Source organism: Leptodactylus fuscus, chromosome 5 (assembly GCF_031893055.1).
Source record: "Leptodactylus fuscus isolate aLepFus1 chromosome 5, aLepFus1.hap2, whole genome shotgun sequence".
NCBI lineage: Eukaryota > Metazoa > Chordata > Amphibia > Anura > Leptodactylidae > Leptodactylus > Leptodactylus fuscus.
Genome location: NC_134269.1, coordinates 1,881,552 through 1,900,817, shown reverse-complemented (window position 1 = coordinate 1,900,817; position 19,266 = coordinate 1,881,552). Strand labels below are relative to the sequence as shown.

Sequence of the window (19,266 nt, the reverse complement as noted above, 5' to 3'; positions counted from 1 at the left end):
AGTCAGTATACATGCTTGGAGATAATGTACTGCCCAAGGATCTCCCACGACGCGAAATAATAAATAAAGATTTTTCAGCATGCGGTAGAAAGGGATTTAAGGGTTTTGGCCAACTCTGCCAAACATACACATTTGAAGAACAATCTGTCTAGAAGAGAGAAACTTGCACTTGATTTGTTATCACGTAATGATTCTTTGATTATAAAAATGGCAGATAAGGGGGGTCTTGTAGTTGTAATGAATAAAACAGATTATTATGACAGTGCCATGTCAATACTGGGTGATCCTTTGACTTATAGGGTTCTTAATTCGAATCCCACTTTGACTTTTTCAAGGGTCTTGGAGAATTTATTATCAGAGGGTGTGAAGATGGGGATTATTCGGGAAGATCAGAAAGATCACCTTATTATTGATCACCCGGTAATCCCCATCTTCCATGGCCTACCAAAGGTCCATAAGAACATTAGTCCCCCTCCATTACGCCCAATCATAGCGGGCATCCATTCGCTTAACGAGCGTGTTAGCGAGTGGGTGGACTCATTACTCCAACCCTTGATCCAAAAAATCCCTGGCTACCTGCGAGATACGAAACAAGTTTTGAAAACGTTTCAGAATTTTAAGTGGGAATCAGATCTGGTGTGGATTTCCTGTGACGTGGAGAGTTTATATTCGTCCATTCCACATGACCTGGCTCTATCAGCCCTTTCTAGTCATCTACGTAGATATTCCAATTTTTCTGTTGAGCTGTGTGAATTTGTTGTTCTTTTGACGGACTATTTACTAAAACATAATTTTTTCAAATTTGATAAAAAATTTTATTTACAGGTTCGCGGGGCCCCTATGGGGTCCCGTTTTTCACCCACCCTGGCCAATATATACATGGCATGGTGGGAGGAAACTTTTGTTTACAGCAATGCAAATCCACATGGGGGACATCTGCGCTGGTACGGCCGCTACATTGATGACCTACTTATGGTGTGGTCAGGCGGTGTGGCGGCCGTACCGGCACTGATGGAGCACTTTAATAACAACACCATGAATTTGAAATTCACCTATAGAGTGGAAAGGGTTTCCATTGATTTTTTGGATGTCTCCCTTGTGGGTGACTTGGAAAGAGGTTTGGTCTTGTCTAAAGTTTTCCGGAAGGATTTATCAGGCAATACGGTCCTACACACGACCAGTTGTCATCCCCGTCATACTATCAGGTCAATTCCAGTGGGAGAGCTTCTCAGAACTAAACGAGCCTGTTCTCTAGACACTGATTTTCAAATACAAAAACGGGAAGTCCACACTAGGTTGAAACATAGGGGATATCGTAACTGGCAGTTACAGAGAGCCTCTGCCATTGTAGATAAAAAACCTAGGGACCTCCTCCTATCAGATAACATCAGGGGTAGGGAGAATGGTAAATTTGTGGATAGTATCTTCTTTTGCACCAGCTATAGTAGGGACTACGATGAGGTAGTAAAGATAATAAAAAAACATCTTCCCATTTTGAGGCAGGATGATATAGCCACTAGGATTTTGGAGAGGGGGTGCAGGTTTATTTCGCGTCGTGGGAGATCCTTGGGCAGTACATTATCTCCAAGCATGTATACTGACTCAAATATGGTTGGCAGCAAGACCTGGCTTGATGTACAGGGCTTCTTCAAGTGTGGTGCACCAAGGTGCCAAGTGTGTCGTTTTGCTGAGAAATCTGCCTCCTTTGAGAATATACACACTCATAAGAAGCATCGTATTAAGCACTTTCTTAATTGCAAAACTGATCACGTTATTTATTTGGTTTGGTGCAACATCTGCCATTTGTATTATGTAGGGTGTACAATTCGACCTTTAAAGGTCCGAATCTCGGAACATCTGTCAGATTGCAGTAAGACCACTACCAGTAACACCTCTGGGGCTTCTAAGCACTTTATTACTCACCATGAGGGTAATACTTCCTCTTTTCGTTTTTGTGCAATCGAACGTGTTGAATGCCCAGCTCGAGGTGGTGACTGGCGTAGAAAAGTGCTTAAACGGGAGGCTTATTGGATCTTTGAGCTTGGTACAAGGACACCTAGGGGGTTAAACTTTAAATCTGATTTAATTTACTTTTATTAACGTATCATTCAATTGTGGTGTCCATGAACTTTGGTCTGTTCACATTGTTATTTATTTCATATCCATTTTTGAATTCCATTCTTAGCTTTATTATATTCGTTTCATGATTTTCGATTTAAGAAGTTTCTATTCATCTATTTTTACTGGTATACTCGTCTTGGATGTAATAGTCTGGTTCCGATCATATGATGTGTCACATGACCGGTTTTATTGGCATACTCCCTTCTGATACAAAGGTTGGGTCCCGGTCATGTGATGTATCATGTGACCGTTGTCTAGGTAACTCTCTGTTTCTCTATCATGAAGGAATCTGAATTGCGCTTTTCCTTGTCTTTGTGGTGTTGTTCGAATCTGTAATGTCAGGAGGGGCAGTTTTAGGCGTCTCTCCGTTTCTACATGCTGGGGTGAGTACCTTTTTGCGGTTTACCCTTATAAATGCATATTCATGGGCTGTTTTATTTACATGCCCATGGTCACTTACTTAGTGGATCATGGATTATGTTCTGTTTTCCTTTTTTTCCGATTTGGCTTATTTCTTCTTTTTTCAGTTGCTCACATGTTATATAGGTGACCATTCAGTATTGTGAGTGCGAATTTTGTGTGTGTTTTTTTTTTTTTTTTTTTTCATTTTTTCTTTTTTTGCTATATCTCTTGGGTCAATATTTCTTTGCAGGATTATCCTTTCATATTTTCTTGATATTTTGTATTTATTTACATTGGCTTTGTTTGTTTTGTTTTGGTTTTAGTTTGTTTTTAATTAAATGGTAATCACTTGTAGCATTGACACCTGTGTGCTAAACTTTATATTGCTTTAAGGGTTTGGGCATTGAGTACATCGCCATGAGTAAGGGACGGATGTCCTGAAACACGTGGGCTGGTTGACTTTTCTCAAAACATGCGTTTATTTATGGAATCTACCATGTAAGTGCTATATATATTTTTTCTACATCTGGTACTATTTTTTAAAATGTTTTTGAAATAAATACTATGTTTTAAAGAAATACCTTCTTGTGCTGAAGATTGTTTGTTTTTCTGGTTACATTATTGCCCTAGCCGGGGGTATATCTTTCGTGCACACAAAGGTTTAGCCAACTCTGTTCATTTTGGGTGAGCTGTGAACCTTCTACATTTTTTCTAGTGTTGGAGTAATCTTATCTCTTCTTGGTGTGAGATATACATAGTGTGAGATGTTAGTTCAAACATAAGTATTTTGAACTTTCTTTGTTTCATGAGAAAGTCCATCCCAGTTTGGAAAGTAATAATGAGATGCAGATTACATTAGGCCTTAGCCAATAGTCATCTGCTAGGTTTATGTTATAACTCTACAACCAATCATGTTATGCCAACCACGTTATGTTATTAGAATAGTCCAACCTGCTTTTGTCTGTACTGTGTTTAAACTACCTTTTTTGCACCATTAAATTAGAACTCACTTGATACACCATCAGCTGTGTGTGTGTGTGTGACTTCTCCAGGCCTGATAATGGGTGTGATTTCTTCAGGCCTGATATTTAATAAGAACTATGACAAAATAACTCAGGGGTCTTATGCCCCTAACAATAGTTACATAGTAACCACAGGGAGTTGAAGCAGATGTAAAGGCATAATAAGGCTATACGTTTTGGAACACGGTAAGTTTCTTCCTCAAGGCCATTTTTCCTGTGGTCAAACAGGTGGGGCCACAGGAAAAATGGCCAACAAACATACACAATCTTTGTTTTCGGACCAGGTGAAGAGGAGTGCGAGAAAAGAAGGCGGAGAAGAAGACAGAGGCCATGGCTGGAGAGTTTTCAAGTTCCCCAGTAGTGCGAGAAAACTCATTTGCATAAGGAAGAAAAAAGAAATTTGTTAGGAACAGCGATCCGGATCAGAATATTAAAGTTAAGAGAAGAATATTCTTTCTTGACTCTTTTCCTACGTGTATTTATTGTAAAGAGGTAATTCTAGTGATAGAATCCCATTAAAGAAATCTTTGACCTGAACCAGCCAAACTTTTCACCTCTTTCTATTTCTCTTTGTCCAGGTTATAAATCCCAGAATATCTAAATCTGTAGTTATGAGCTTATATATAATATTATAAGACCACAAACTACAATCCTTATATTTTAAGAAATGTTTATGGAGACAAAACTTCACTGGTATATAGATATTTTTATGAATATAGAGATTAGATTTGTACATAAACTTTCCAGGTTATTTTTGCTTTTCTTTTTGGGTAAGTTCCCCCTGAGATGAGCAGCGGCCTCGGCATTTCCTTAGGGTTTTTATCTTCCAGTGTATAAAAAGCTGAAGATCAGAGCTGGGATTTTTGCTTTGTGATAATTTCTATTGCTTGTAAGCCAAGAAATATAAAACTGATAATGGATCCTTGTGTTACTTAGAATTCAGACAATGACACAAATAAATCAATAAGAAACTAAGGGGAAACAATTCTTTACTGGTTTATCGGGAATCATCCTTTAGAACATTCGCTTTATTATTGTTATTATTATTATTATTATTATTATTATTATTATTATTATTATTATTATTTGCTATAATTACTTGTCATTTTAGTTTATTCTGTTTTCTATGACATATAAGTCTTTCTGGTGCCCACACGTAACATTGTTATAGAAATCTCCACTGCGGGGTCTGTGTAAGATACATTGCTCCAGTCTGCTCCTTAGCTCTTCATGTGTTCTGCCAAGTCTGTGATTTATCTACAAGGATTTTGGTGAGATATCTTGTTTTCAGGATGTTTTACAATATAAATGATGTAACTGTGTATATATGAAGCTCTTCCATATCTAGCATGTTTCTGTATGGGGCATGTACAATTCTTGTCTGAGTCAGTAAAGGAATAGAGTGGCCTAGAGCCTTGTATTGGCCATTGGGGCTATTACTCTATGTTAGTGCGGCAGTGTTGGGCTTCATACACAGGAATCTGCCATGTACATGATCCCATAGACTGTAATATTTGCTTCAAATCATAATACTATTTTAACTTGGGGATCTTGTGTCATAGTATGTTAAAATTGAGACCGATCCTGAGATTCAGAGGAGATAATAGTCATTTTGTTTAGCGATGAGTCCACATTACTTAGAAATACATAGCTAGGGCTCAGTGGTCTTCTTATGGTAATATTGTAGGTGATTTCTGTATGGGAAGATTTTCTAGTTTTTTTTTTTTTTTTTTAAATTTTCCTAGCTTTATAGGCAATATATGTGGGAACCTCATCGTCATCACCTTGGTGTTCTACAGCAGGAACCTCCACTCCCCCATATACGTCTTCCTGACACAGCTCACCACCTCCGACATCCTGACAACCTCAGAGATTCTTCAGAAAATGCTTCATATCCTTAACAATAGCTCCCCTATATCTATTTTGGGATGTATTACACAGTTGTTCTCCTTTTGTTATCCTGAGTGTGCAGAATGTCTCCTACTGACAGTGATGTCCTAGGGCCGATATCTGGCCATACGTGAACACCTGGTTTGTCATTCTACGGTTTTCCTGAAATCTTTCATTTCCGGGGTTAGGCTTTACTGCAGCCTCAGTTATACTGACATCTATATCTCAGCTCCCATTGTGTAAGTCAAACGCCATATTACAGACACTATTGGATGCGTCACCTGCTTTTCCTTTCTTCTTACCCCGTTTTTAGTTATTGACATCTCTTATGATTGTATTTTATACACAATCTTCAAAATTCAATCCAACGAAGGAACATAACTTCCTCCCCGTGGATCTCACTTGGCCGTGGTGTCCATATTTTATGGTATTTTTTTCCCCTTCTATTATTTAACTTCCAGTTAAGGGAAGATTATCCCTCTTATTGTATTATGTGGTGAGTAAACAAAATGGGAGCCCTGAAGTCACATCTATTTGGGAAGTTGCTTTAGTTTATATTGTGTTTTATTGGAGAGGGAAAAGTATAATTTGAAGAAATATTTGCACAGTAAAGGAAAAGTGAATATTTCCGTACCCTGGACCTGGATCAGCAGAAGATATAACTTATTGGGGAAGATACACAAATGTTATATGTTCCATGTTTTTGTTTATTATTTCACTAAATTGTGAGTATTTGGCCCATAACATTATTACTTGTTATACATCGCTCTCCTCTTACATTCTCACAATGTCTGTATACAATGACTCCACAGTGTTTGAGTTTATACTTTTGGGGTTTCCCGACCTTCACAATTTTTGGTTGCTTGTGTTCCTCGCTCTGCTCATTGTTTATGTGGTCACTTTGCTGGGGAACGTTCTCATTATTGGATTGGTGTCCTCTACGTCTCAGCTACAATCCCCCATGTACATCTTTCTTACTCACCTTTCCCTCTGTGACATCCTGATAAGTACAAATATTAGTCCGAACACCCTGAAGGTCATTGTATGGGGGAAATGTTACATATCTCTTCTGTTTTGTGACATACAGTTATATTTTTTTGGTTCTTCCGCACTTATAGAATGTTCTCTTCTTGCTGTGATGTCCTATGACCGATACTTGGCCATCTGTGACCCGTTGCATTACTCAGCCATTATGAACCAGGCTCGGCCTCTATATTTTGCTACAATATGTTGGGCAGGCGGTTTCCTTTTGACAATGATTGCAGAAATCCTCTTCCTTCAATTAGACTTCTGTGGTCCCAACACCATTGACCATTTTTTCTGTGATCTTGCTCCAGTTCTTCATCTTTCGTGCTCAGATACAAAAATTTTTGAAGTCTTGATGTCTGTTATAGTCATGGCGGTCGTCTTCATTCAGTTATTATTTGTTGTAGTGACTTATATCTGCATATTCACGGCCATCTTAAGGATCTCTTCCACCCTTGGCAGACAGAAGGTCTTCTCAACCTGTAGCTCTCACCTTATTGTTGTGTCTGCCTATTATGGGACACTTATTACATTTTATGTTGCACCATCTAGAAGATACTCCCTAAACCTGAGTAAAACATTTTCACTCCTGAACACCGTCATCACCCCGCTGTGTAACCCCATCATCTACACATTGCGGAATAGAGAGATCAGAATTGCCATAAGCAAAAATATTTTTCAAAACAAACTTTTAAGAGTCCAGAGACAGCCAGGAACCCAATAAAGAGGTTCTGTTATCTCCTCTGCCTTATGGATATTGCTATACACAACACAGTGATAATAATTACAAAACTGTCCTTTATTATAAATGGAGCTTTTATGACCTTGTGAGTAGATGCAAAATTTCTATTGTAAAAATCATCCTGCCCATGTATATAGTGCAAAAAGGATAGAAAGAGGAAGCAGCAAAAACTCCATATAGTAAACATGTGATAGTGCAACCCTGAGCTAGTGTAAGTCCATAAGATAAGTCATGTTATAGATCACTAGTCAGTAGCAGGCACAAACCCTGTATACATTCTATTATATAGTTGCTCAAACATCTCCAGTTTTTGGAGTTTATTTATAAGCATGTGCAAAATGTGTAAGTGATGCGGATTTTTACCTTAAAAAAAGAAAAAGAACAAAAAAGAGAGAAGAAAATAGCAAATAAAGAAGTCTGAGCCACTAAGACCCACAATGTGTTGTCCCTCTTTGCAAAGTAGTCATTGAAGTAGATTCAATATATTGCTGAAGCTATCATCCATGTCTATTACCTGAGCCCATGTCTAGCACCTGTATCCATGTCTATTACCTGAGCCCATGTCTAGCACCTGTATCCATGTCTATTACCTGAGCCCATGTCTAGCACCTGTATCCATGTCTATTACCTGAGTCCATGTCTAGCACCTGTATCCATGTCTATTTCTCGAGCCCATGTTTAGCACCTGTGTCCATATATGTTTCCTGAGCCCATGTCTAGCACCTGTATCCATGTCTATTACCTGAGCCCATGTCTAGCACCTGTATCCATGTCTATTTCTCGAGCCCATGTTTAGCACCTGTGTCCATATATGTTTCCTGAGCCCATGTCTAGCACCTGTATCCATGTCTATTACCTGAGCCCATGTCTAGCACCCATATCCATGTCTATTTCTCGAGCCCATGTTTAGCACCTGTGTCCATATATGTTTCCTGAGCCCATGTCTAGCTCCTGTATCCATGTCTATTTCCTGATCCCATATCTAGTACTTCTATCCATGTCTAGTTCCCATTTCTATATTCATTTCTGCAGAGATAATAATACAATTAACCCTCCTTGTACCTCAGACTGAGGGTGATGAGCACCAATTGCTGTTTTATAACACTGGGGGAGGTAATGGGTGTGTTTTGGCCTGAGTGTTAGAGAGGGGTCTATAGGGAGCAGATTATGGAGGTGATAGAGGAGGAGCAGGGAGAGAATAACCTAGAAGACCTAGGGTGTCAGTACAGGGGGTGGGATATTAATGAACCTGAGGTCATATGGCAGGTCTCGATAGTATCCGCAGGCAGCAGAGAGAGACCTCCTGTTACACAGCAATCCATGATAGAAAAAATACCGGTCACTGTGTTCATGTGAGTTTCAAAGAAGATGAAAAGCAGGATTATTAGTTTTGCTATTAAAGGGATAGTCTTCAGACAATAAAATGTGTAACAAAAAAATCTCTGGAGCATCCTTTTAAATTCCTTTAAATGAGATACTGTACTGTGTGTGATTAGTGCCTTACATTATACTGACAATGTCAGAACTTTTAGTGACATTTTTTTTGTTATGGCTTTTGTCTGAGGTCATTTTTTTGAATGTGTAAATTTTAGGCTTCAATGAATGTAGAATTAAAAAAAAAAGCCTAAATGTCACCTCCCTATTGTATTAATTCCAGTGAAATGCATAAAGGGTAACACACACCCCAAATTCTGTTATTTTAGAGGTGCAATTTTGAAAATGGGGTGATTTATGGAGGTGTCTAATATATAGACCTTTATAATCCTCTTCAGAACTGAAGGGCTCCCTAAAAACTTAGTTTGGGAAATTTTCTTGTAAATCTGGAAAATTGTTGTTACATCTGTAAGTCTTGTCATTTCCAGAATACATTAAAAGATGAAGCAGAAACATGGGAGATAATATTTATTCATGTATCTGGATGTTAAGACTATCTGTTTGAAAAGAAGAAAATATTACATTTTGAAAATTTGTGATTTTTCCAAACTTTCTTCAAATTACCTATTTATTTATTTTTTTATAAATACAAAAAAATTGATCAATGTTTACCATTAACATGAAGTACAATGTGTCACGAAAAAACAATTTCAAAATCATTTGTATGATGAGCTGGACATTGGTCATATAGATGTATATATTGGGCATTGGTCATGTAGATATTTCTGTAGATAATTCTACATAAGCCATCTTGGTTATTTTTGTTTTTCTCTTTGTGTAAGTTCCCCCTGAGACGAGCAGCGGCCTCGGGATTTCCTTAGGGTTTGATCTTCTAGTGTATAAGAAGCTGAAGATCGGAGTCGGGATTTTTGCTTCATGATCATTTCTATTGTCTGCGCAGCTAAGGAACATAAAACTGAGAATCTATTATTGTCCTCTGATTTCTTAGTTTATTGATGTTTATTATTTTTTTGTGTTTTTTTTTTTTATTTTTTTGCTTTATCAGGAATATTTGCTGTAATTTTTAAATATATAAATTAATTTTACGGAATTTTTTTTATCTTGGTTATTTTTGATTTCTATTAAATATAAAACTTTCTGGGGACCACAAGAACATTGGTCTCTAAACCTTACACTGCGGGGGGCTCGATGTAGATATAAATGAGTAGGGTTTGGTCATTAACCCTTTATGTGTCCTACAAAGCGTCTCATTCCTCTTATTTACAAGGTAAACTTTTTAATTTCAATTTATTTATCTCATTTTGTGACAAACTAGAAGACGGTCTTATTCCATTGTACGGGTAGTGGGGAGAATATCCCGGACTGAGCTCATGTAGCCGTGTATTAAGAAGACTTACAGGCTTCAGAGCAGGAATCTGTCTTGTAAATGATTCTGTAGGCTGCACCATTTGCCTTAAGGGTCCATTCACATGAAGGAAAATGGTGAGGAATTTTGTGTGGAATTTCAGTATTGAAAAAAAAGCCTCCCACTGACTTTTTTCAGCACTGAAATTTCATTCCAAATTCCTCACCATTTTCCTACGTGTGAATGGACCCTTAGGTCACCATGGCACTATAAATAAGTGAGGACATTGTCTTGTCATGGAGTTCCGAAATATGGGTGTTACCATTGAGACCAGTCCTGTGATGTGTAGGAGAAAATAATCATTGTATTTAGCTTGGAGTCCATTAGTTACAAACTCATGGGTAGAAGTTTTCTTGGTAAAATGTGGAATCTAAAGTAAGTAAGTAAAGTAAGATGTTTACAGGTTACTTTGGTGGGGGAGTCTCTCTCTCTCCCTCTCCCTCTCCCTCTCCCTCTCCCTCTCCCTCTCCCTCTCTCCTCCTTGGATTTCCAGGTCCATATAATGTCAGGATCTTGTTATTTCTTCTCATCCTTCTGAGTTACTATGTAACTATATGTGAGATCCTCATGGTCATCACCTTGGTGTCCTACCATAGAAACCTCCACTCCCCCATGTACTTCTTCCTGATACAGCTCACCACCTCCGACATCCTGACAACCTCAGAGATTGTCCCCAATATGCTCCATATGACTCTCAATAATAGCTTCCCCATAACTATTTTGGGATGTGTCGCATAATTCTTCTTCTTTCTTACCCTGAATGTGCAGAATGTTTCCTGCTTACACTGATGTCCTATGACTGATATCTACATTAGCATCAGTTATAACAACATCAATATCTCATCACCCATTGTCGTATTCCATTGATCTCCTCTTCTGTAAGTATGACCCTGTATTAGACCAGGGGTCCCTAGAAGACAAGACCCATTTCCTGCTACACTGCACCAAATACTCAGCTGTGAGGGCCGTCTACTACCAAAGACTCTCTGCCCACATCCTAGACTTCATATCTGCAGACGAGAAGAGGGAACTCTACATCCTACCGGGAGAAGAAGAGGCCACTGTGGAGATCGCTGCCCAATACGTGTCCAGCTGTCACCAAACAAGAGGAAGATGAGACTCCATGAACTGTAATACCCCAAACCACCCACCCCCCCATATAGCGGTCACCAACTAAGAGGAAGATGAGACTCCAAGGACTGTTATACCCCAAATCACCCCCCCCATACTCTGCCCCTCGACTCCAACTCCCCCCCACTTTACTAGCTTTGGCAATGCCAAATATCCATTTGGACGTGCCAATAAAGCCTATTTGATTTGACTTGATTTGATTTGACTTGATTTGATTTGATTAGAATTATCCTGTTCAAATATCTTTAATAGTAATCTAGTGGCTACATCACAGAATTATCCTTTACTTATCACTAGGGTTGAGCGATCGGGATCCAAAAAGATCGTATCCCGATCGGCAAAAGAGCAAACTTCACGATCGCGATAGGAATCAGCTGGAAAATGATCAGAAATCTGATTTTGAAATCTGAAGATCGGCTCAACTCTAAACGTGACTTTTCCCATAGAGAAGCATTGACTAGGGTTGAGCGATCAGGATCGGAAAAGATTGGATTCTGATCGTCGATCGAGCAAATTTCAAGATCGGGATCAGCTGGAAAATGATCAGAAATTGGATTTTAAAATCGATTTTGAAATCTCAAGATCGGCTCAACCCCACTTATCAGACCTTTCTCAGTTATCTATTATGCTTATATTTCATACATTTCTTGTAGATCCAGTCCATAAACCGAAGGGAAAGAGTCTTCACGTCTGGTCTCTCTTGACCATGGTCTCCATATTCTATGGGACTCAGTTTTCTGTTTAACATGAGTTAAGGGGGAGATCACGATTTTCCTACACAATTCTCTCTCTCATGTATTGTGTGATGACTCCATTAATAAGCCCTGTAATATTCTTCTTAAGGAACATTAGGACATTGGGATGGCTCTAAGAAAACACATTGTGTGGTGACCATGTCCAACATCTCATCATCCATCCAGCAGTGGAAAACATACAGTAAATTGTACAGAGTAAAGATGTGTCTGTTGTATTTGACAAGTTGAAGGAAATCTACAGATGTAGCAGGGTTTATATTGACACTTAATGTGCTAACATTCTGTGCCGCACTGTTGTTTAACATCTTACAAAAACTTTTGTTGTTACGTTTTTTTGTTTTATACATCAGGAAAAAAAAACTTCCTTAAAAAGTCTTAACATTGGTAAATCCAATCTTAAATTTCATATTTGGCATTGTTTATATTCTACTGCAGGACTGGACTACACACAGGCTTTATATCTATCATCTTGTTACATTCTCACAATGTCCGCATACAATGACTCCACAGTGTTTGAGTTTATACTTTTGGGATTTCCCGACCTTCACAATTTTTGGTTGCTTGTGTTCCTCGCTCTGCTCATTGTTTATGTGGTCACTTTGCTGGGGAACGTTCTCATTATTGGATTGGTGTCCTCTACTTCTCAGCTACAATCCCCCATGTACATCTTTCTCACTCACCTTTCCCTCTGTGACATCCTGATCAGTACGAATATTGGTCCGAACACCCTGAAGGTCATTGTATGGGGGAAATGTTACATATCTCTTCTGTCTTGTGATATGCAGTCATATTTTTTTGGCGCTTCTGCAATCATAGAATGTTCTCTCTTGACGGCCATGTCCTATGACCGATACTTGGCCATCTGTGACCCGTTGCATTACTCGGCCATTATGAACCAGGCTCGGCCTCACTGTTTGGCCATGATATGTTGGGTTATTGGTCTCCTTTTGTCCATGATTGTAGAAATTCTTATATATCAACTAGACTTCTGTGGCCCCAACACCATTGACCATTTTTTCTGCGATCTTGCTCCAGTTCTTCAGCTTTCATGTTCAGATACAAAATTTGTGGAGGTCCAAGTGTCTGTCACGGTCATGACAGTTGTGTTCACGCAGTTGTTATTTGTTATGGTGACTTATATCTGCATATTCATGGCCATCCTAAGGATCTCTTCCACCCTTGGCAGACAGAAGGTCTTCTCAACCTGTAGCTCTCACCTTATTGTTGTGTCCACTTATTATGGGACACTTATTACACTTTATGTTGCACCATCGAGAGGATACTCCCTAAATCTGAATAAAATATTGTCACTCCTGAACACCGTCATCACCCCGCTGTGTAACCCCATCATCTACACATTGCGGAATAAAGAAATCAGAATTGCTATAAGGAAAAACATTTTTGAAAAGATCCTATTAAGACACCAGAGACATTAAGGAGGCCAGTAGAGAAAGGTTCTGTTATCTCTTCTGCCCTAGATACAATATAATGAGTTATATTAATCATTGGAGTGTCTCTTTAAAACCCAATAAATGATATATAGATGATACATTGCTAATTTGCACTTGAGAAAGGGCTATCTTGGAGAAATGTGTTGTGCCTACTGTATTTTTCAATCAAAGGTTCTTCTACCAACACTTGGATTTTCTGTTTCATCCACACGGCCATTGAGCGTGGATCCTCTGGTACAGGACTTGGGTCCCCACTGTTGTCCATAGTTTCTCTCCTAGGCTTTCTTGAATTTCGGTTTTGATTATTAAGACTGGCATACTACATTGTAGTCTTATATTAGCCCCAAAGTGGTTCCGTGTAATTCTTCAAAAATGTGAAATAAAATTTACAAAAATAGGCAAATTTCCAGATTTGAACTCTGTTTCTAAGACAGTCATATCACACAATCTTCATTTAACACTTTCTACATGTCTACTTTACAGTTGCATCATTCTTGATCTGCTATTTTTGTAGGACATTATAAGGCTCGATAAACTTGGTGAGAAACTATAAACCTCAAAGTAACCAAAACACTAAAGATATTTTGCAGGAATTTATTATAATATGGAGCTAAAATCTGATGTTTTCAGCCAGGGCCGCACCTCTAATGAGGCGAGGTGAGGCAGCCACTTCAGACGGCATTTTCGGAGGGGGGGGGAGGGGGGCAGCCACAGGACTCTTTCTTTTTTCCTAAACATTATTAAAGTTAAAGGGATTCTACACCAGTGCTCAAAAAGCAATGGGGGTGTCCCCACCGCTGCCAGAGAAGTGTCTCCAAGCACCGCCTCCTTTTTCGTCTGCCGCATTATCTTCAATGTCTTCTTCCGGCACAGGCTCGTAACTTCTAGCAGAGCAGACTGTGCAGGCGCACAGGCCACTGGCAAATGGCCGCTAACAATACTGTGCAAGCGGCCATTTTCCTGTGACCTGTGTGCCTAAGCTGTCTGCTCTGCCCAAGGCCCGAGGCCTAGAAGTTACAAGCCTGCCCCAGAAGAAGAAATTGAAGATGACGCTGTGGACGACGAAGGAGGCAGCACTTGGAGACACTCTTCTGGCAGTGCTGGGGATGCCCCCATCACTTTTTGAGCACTGGGGTATGCCCCCATCGCTGCGAGAGAACACATTTACATACCGGTAAAAAACTGTATTTCTAAGGAACGGCACAGTGGAGACCACGTCTACAGGTAAGAGATGAATAGACTTTCTAAAGGCTATTCTGACGTCTTATCCACAATAAAAAAGGTTTTAATGGTAGAATCCCTTTAAAGGACCTGTGATGGTGTCATTAAAGGTCCTTTAAAGACTTGACATTCGGCATCTGTGAACCTGTGGGGTAGATATACAGCTGGGTATGCACGTCCACGTCCTTGCGCACGTACCCTGCTGCTACTGACAAGAGGCAATGCTGGCAGCCCTTCTCCAGTACCTGGACTGTGGACTACACACCCAGCTGGATATCCATGTCCACGTCCTCGCCCACGTCCCCTGCTGCTATGCTGCATGATTTGCTAGCTAGCTATTGTTGAGCTCTGAGAAGATCTGTTATTATTCACAATTCCTGCCTAACCAAAGCCCTGTATCGCACTGACAGTCTGACACCCCACTCTCCCTATCACTCCAACACTGAAATGACACGAATAGGGCGGTGGCCATTCTTATGAATTGGGAGGTCACATGTTTTCAGCAGCCAATGGGTTTTTAAAATTTTTTCACTGCCTCCATTGTCATAGTTCCTGTCCCAACTCCCCTGCGCAGTTATTGGTGCAAAAAACACGCCAGGGAAGGTGGGAGGGGACACAAATTTTTACTGCGTATGCGGCCTTGTGTTCAATTGTGAACGAATACATCAAACGCCATGATATTCAATTGAATACCTATTCGATCGAATGGCGTTTGCTCATCTATAAAATCTTCCATAAATAGGCATGAAATAATGGACAAACCAACTGTGACCTCTATTCTGAGCCCCGACGTACGTTTCGCACCCCTGCTTCGTCAGGACTCTTCATTATTAAGCAAGGTTAACAATTGAACCCTCTCCTTGGTGGGATGCTTAGCGATAGTCAAGTTGCTAGTTTTACCTGGAATATTATACACTTTTATATACTCTCCCCTTACCTAACTCCTATATCGTAGGACTAGAGAGATTACTTAATGATTTCATAAGGAATGGGCTTAAGCCTAGAATCCAGTACTCTGTAGTGACCAGGTTGCGTGGATATTCTTATTTTATCAATGAGCCCTCTGATTCTAAACAGGAGTACCTTCTTAGATGGGAGTCAGATTTGCAAACTCAGCAGTCACTCTCTGACCGGTACTCAGGAATCAATTGGATATCCGATATCTTGAAAAGTAGAACCGACTGGGAAGTGGCTGAAAAGTTTTTGCTTCAATGGTAAAGGACTCCATCTCAATTATTCAAATTTGTCCCTGACGCCGGGTTCACACCAGCGTTCGGCAATCCGTATTAGGTTTCCGTCTTCTGCCGGCAGAAGACGGAAACCTGTCATGCCGAGTCCTGCAGAACGGAGTCCCGGACACAGATGTGAACGAGCCCTGACTTCTCCCCTTTATGGTGGCGTGAATGTGGTAGACCAGGCTTCTACTTTCATATGTGGTGGGAGTGTCCATCTATATATAACTTCTGGATGGTGGTGTCTCAATTAATTTATGTAGTAACGCAAACCCCCTTTACAATGGCAGCTCCTTTAGTCTTAGGTTTTATTGGACTAGATGTTGCAAATGAGCCAGTCGGGATATTACAGTAGTTATGGTTGAGCGATTGGGATCAGAAAAGATCGGATCCTGATCGGCGATCGAGTAAATTTCACGATCAGGTTCCGATCCCGCCTAAAAAAGATCGGGAACAGAATTCTGATCCCGATTGCTCTATTTACCTGCACAGAACCACTGCTGCTTCCCATTGTTCTTGGTCCTCTCCTCTCTCATTCGCAGGCCTGCAGAGTGCTGTGCACACCCCTGCCTCCCTAGGCTAGTGTTACTGCTGGGAGTAGGTGGGGCTTGTGGCTTAAGAGACTGTGGGCAGATACTGGGAGGGGAGATGTACCTGCCCACACTCTCCTAAGGCACAACAAACCCCGCCTACTCCCAGCATCAGTAACACTAGCCTAGGGAGGTGAGGGTGTGCACGGCACTCTGCAGGCCTGTAAATGAGAGAGGAGAGGACCGAGAAAAACGGGGAGCAGCAGCGGTAGCGGTTCTGTGCAGGTAAGCAGACAGCAGGGGGGACTTAGTAGCTGGCGGATTATATAATCACTACACAGCATGGAGTCCAAAAATTGAAGCCGTGGAATCCAAAAAGTGAAGCGTCAATATTTGGACTCCATGCTGTGTAGTGAATAGGATCATTTTTAAAATCCAATTTCTGATCATTTTCCAGGCGATCCCGATCGTGAAATTTGCTCGATCGCCGATCAGAATCCGATCTTTTCTGATCCCGATCGCTTAACCCTTGTCAATGTTTCTCTATGGGAAAAGTCACTTTTAGGGTTGAGCAATTCTGGAGATTTCAAAATCCGATTTCTGATCATTTTCCATCCGATTGCGATTGTGAAATTTGCTGGATCACCGATCGGGATCCAATATTTCTCGAACACTCAACCCTACCACCTACACTTTACAAGACATATCTCTCTTCCTTCTAGCACATTGTATCATTTCTTCTGGTGACACCAAAGGGATGACCTTACTTTTGATATCTGTTCTGTTTCTACTGTGTTGAACTTGGTCATCGTCATCTTAGTGTTGCGGTTCTGTGTATATATATATATGTGTATATATATATATATATATATATATATATATATATATATATATATATATAAATATTTTTTTGAAACTACAGAACTTCTTAGCTGCAAGACACTGCAGCAAGGTCCCCAGGCCCAATGATGGGCTGCTGTATGTCTGCACTCAATGTGAACTACTGCAAAGACTCTGCAGCGTGAAAATCAATGTGAACTACTGCAGAACACTGCAGCCTGAACTCAATGTGAACAGTGTGTACTGTGCGACACTCCATGTGAACAAGGTGCAACTAAAATCCTGACAGTTTAGCTCATTGGCCAGGTGCACCAGTACAAGTGAAACACAAATGGCTGCCAAGGGTTAACACTCACCCCAGGCCAGCAAACACACATACTTACCCCTGCGACAGCTAGGGGCCACCGTGGAAGTTTAGAACATTCTCCTGCACACAGCTTGGAGTTACCAGGGGAGTTTGCATGCTCCGGCACACAGCTTGGAGACATCACACACCCACGCGCCGCACACAGCTTGGAGTTACCAGGGGAGTTTGCATGGTCCTGCACACAGCTTGGAGACATCACACACCCATGCTCCCGCACACAGCTAGGAGCCATACATGAAGTCAGACAGTACACATAGGCTATCTCAGAGACCATACCTGCCGCAGATCTACAAGCTGGAACGGCGTCTACCGCTCCTAGCCCTGGTGTAGATCTAACAGTTTAGGGTTTACAGGCCCTACCTAACAGCACCCAGGAGAAGCAGAGAAACCCCACACAGAGGCCTAGTCTGACAACCTGCCTGAATACTGGAGCCTATCCCTGACTACTGCCATTCACTCCGTGGACTTTGAGGAAATTTTAGACAAAGTGTGAGCACCCGGCGGGCGTCGGCTCACACTATATAAAGGGAAGTCCCCTCCCAATAGGGGCGGCGGTGATGACTTCACCGCTCATGCTCAATAGGAGAGAAATGGCACTTAGTTTGTGAGCAGTTCCAATACGTCTGAGCATGCTCAGTAAGGTGAAAGCTGCATGGTTAGACTGACCTGCCGGTGGCGCTGTCCACTATGATAGCAACCTGCGAGACCCAATCCTAACACTTAGCTGCCATGTAAATGCTGTTTGTCCATCATCAGACTCCAGTAGTATTCCCTTTTCTCCTGCACTGTTACCCTATTCATGTATTGTCATACAGATTTCCAATAAAAGGTTAAATTGGAAAATAAAATAATGAAATAATGTGCCAATGATAATAGATCATAATTGCAAATAAGCGATCCTTGTTATTTTTGTTTCTTTCTTACATTTCCCCTGAGACGAGCAGCGGCCTCGGGATTTCCTTAGGGTTTGATCTTCCAGTGTATAAGAAGCTGAAGATCAGAGCCGGGATTTCTGCTTCGTGATAATTTCTATTGTCTGCGCAGCCAAGAAATATAAAACTGAAATTCAATTCCCGTCTTCTTATTTGTTACGTTATTGATTATTTATTCTTTACTGGTTTATCTGGAATCGTCCCTTAGAACATTTGCTCTATTATTTGCTCTTATTACTTTATTATTTTTTGTAATTTACTTTATTATTTGCTACAATTACTTCTACTTACGTGATCATTTTTGTTTTCTATTACATATAATACAATACATTGTTATATAAATCCTTCACCTCGGGGTCTGTATAAGATACATTGCTCCAGTCTTCTCCTTGGCTCTTCATGTGTTCTACAAAGTCAGTGATTTATCTACAAGGTAACCATTATCATACAGGATTTTGGTGCGGTATCTTGTTTTTCGGACGGTTTCCATTACAAGTTACGTAACTGCATTTATATTAAGCTCTATCCTTATATAACCTGTTTCTGTACAGGGGCTATGTGTACAGTTTTTCATCTGATTCCTTAAAAAATACATGGAATAAGTGACCCTAGAGCATTGTATTGGTTCTTGGGAGAATATCACTGACTGGTCTAGCCTAGCAGGGTGTAGGTAAAATACTTACAGGCTTCAGGAATCTGTCATGTACATGATCCCATAGACTGTAATATTTGCCTTAGGTTATGATACAATTTTAAAGAAATTTGGAGATGTTGTGTCATGTAGATAAGATAATCCTTTAAGAG

The 19,266-nt window shown here is 40.4% G+C and overlaps 1 protein-coding gene across 1 annotated transcript; it reads left to right on the top strand.

Moving 5' to 3' along the window:
- The first annotated feature begins 12,374 nt into the window (after positions 1 to 12,374).
- On the top strand, positions 12,375 to 13,325 carry LOC142204239 (olfactory receptor 11L1-like). The gene has a single exon (XM_075275548.1). The coding sequence runs from the start codon at positions 12,375 to 12,377 to the stop codon at positions 13,323 to 13,325; it is 951 nt and encodes a 316-aa protein (XP_075131649.1).
- The last annotated feature ends 5,941 nt before the right edge of the window (positions 13,326 to 19,266 follow it).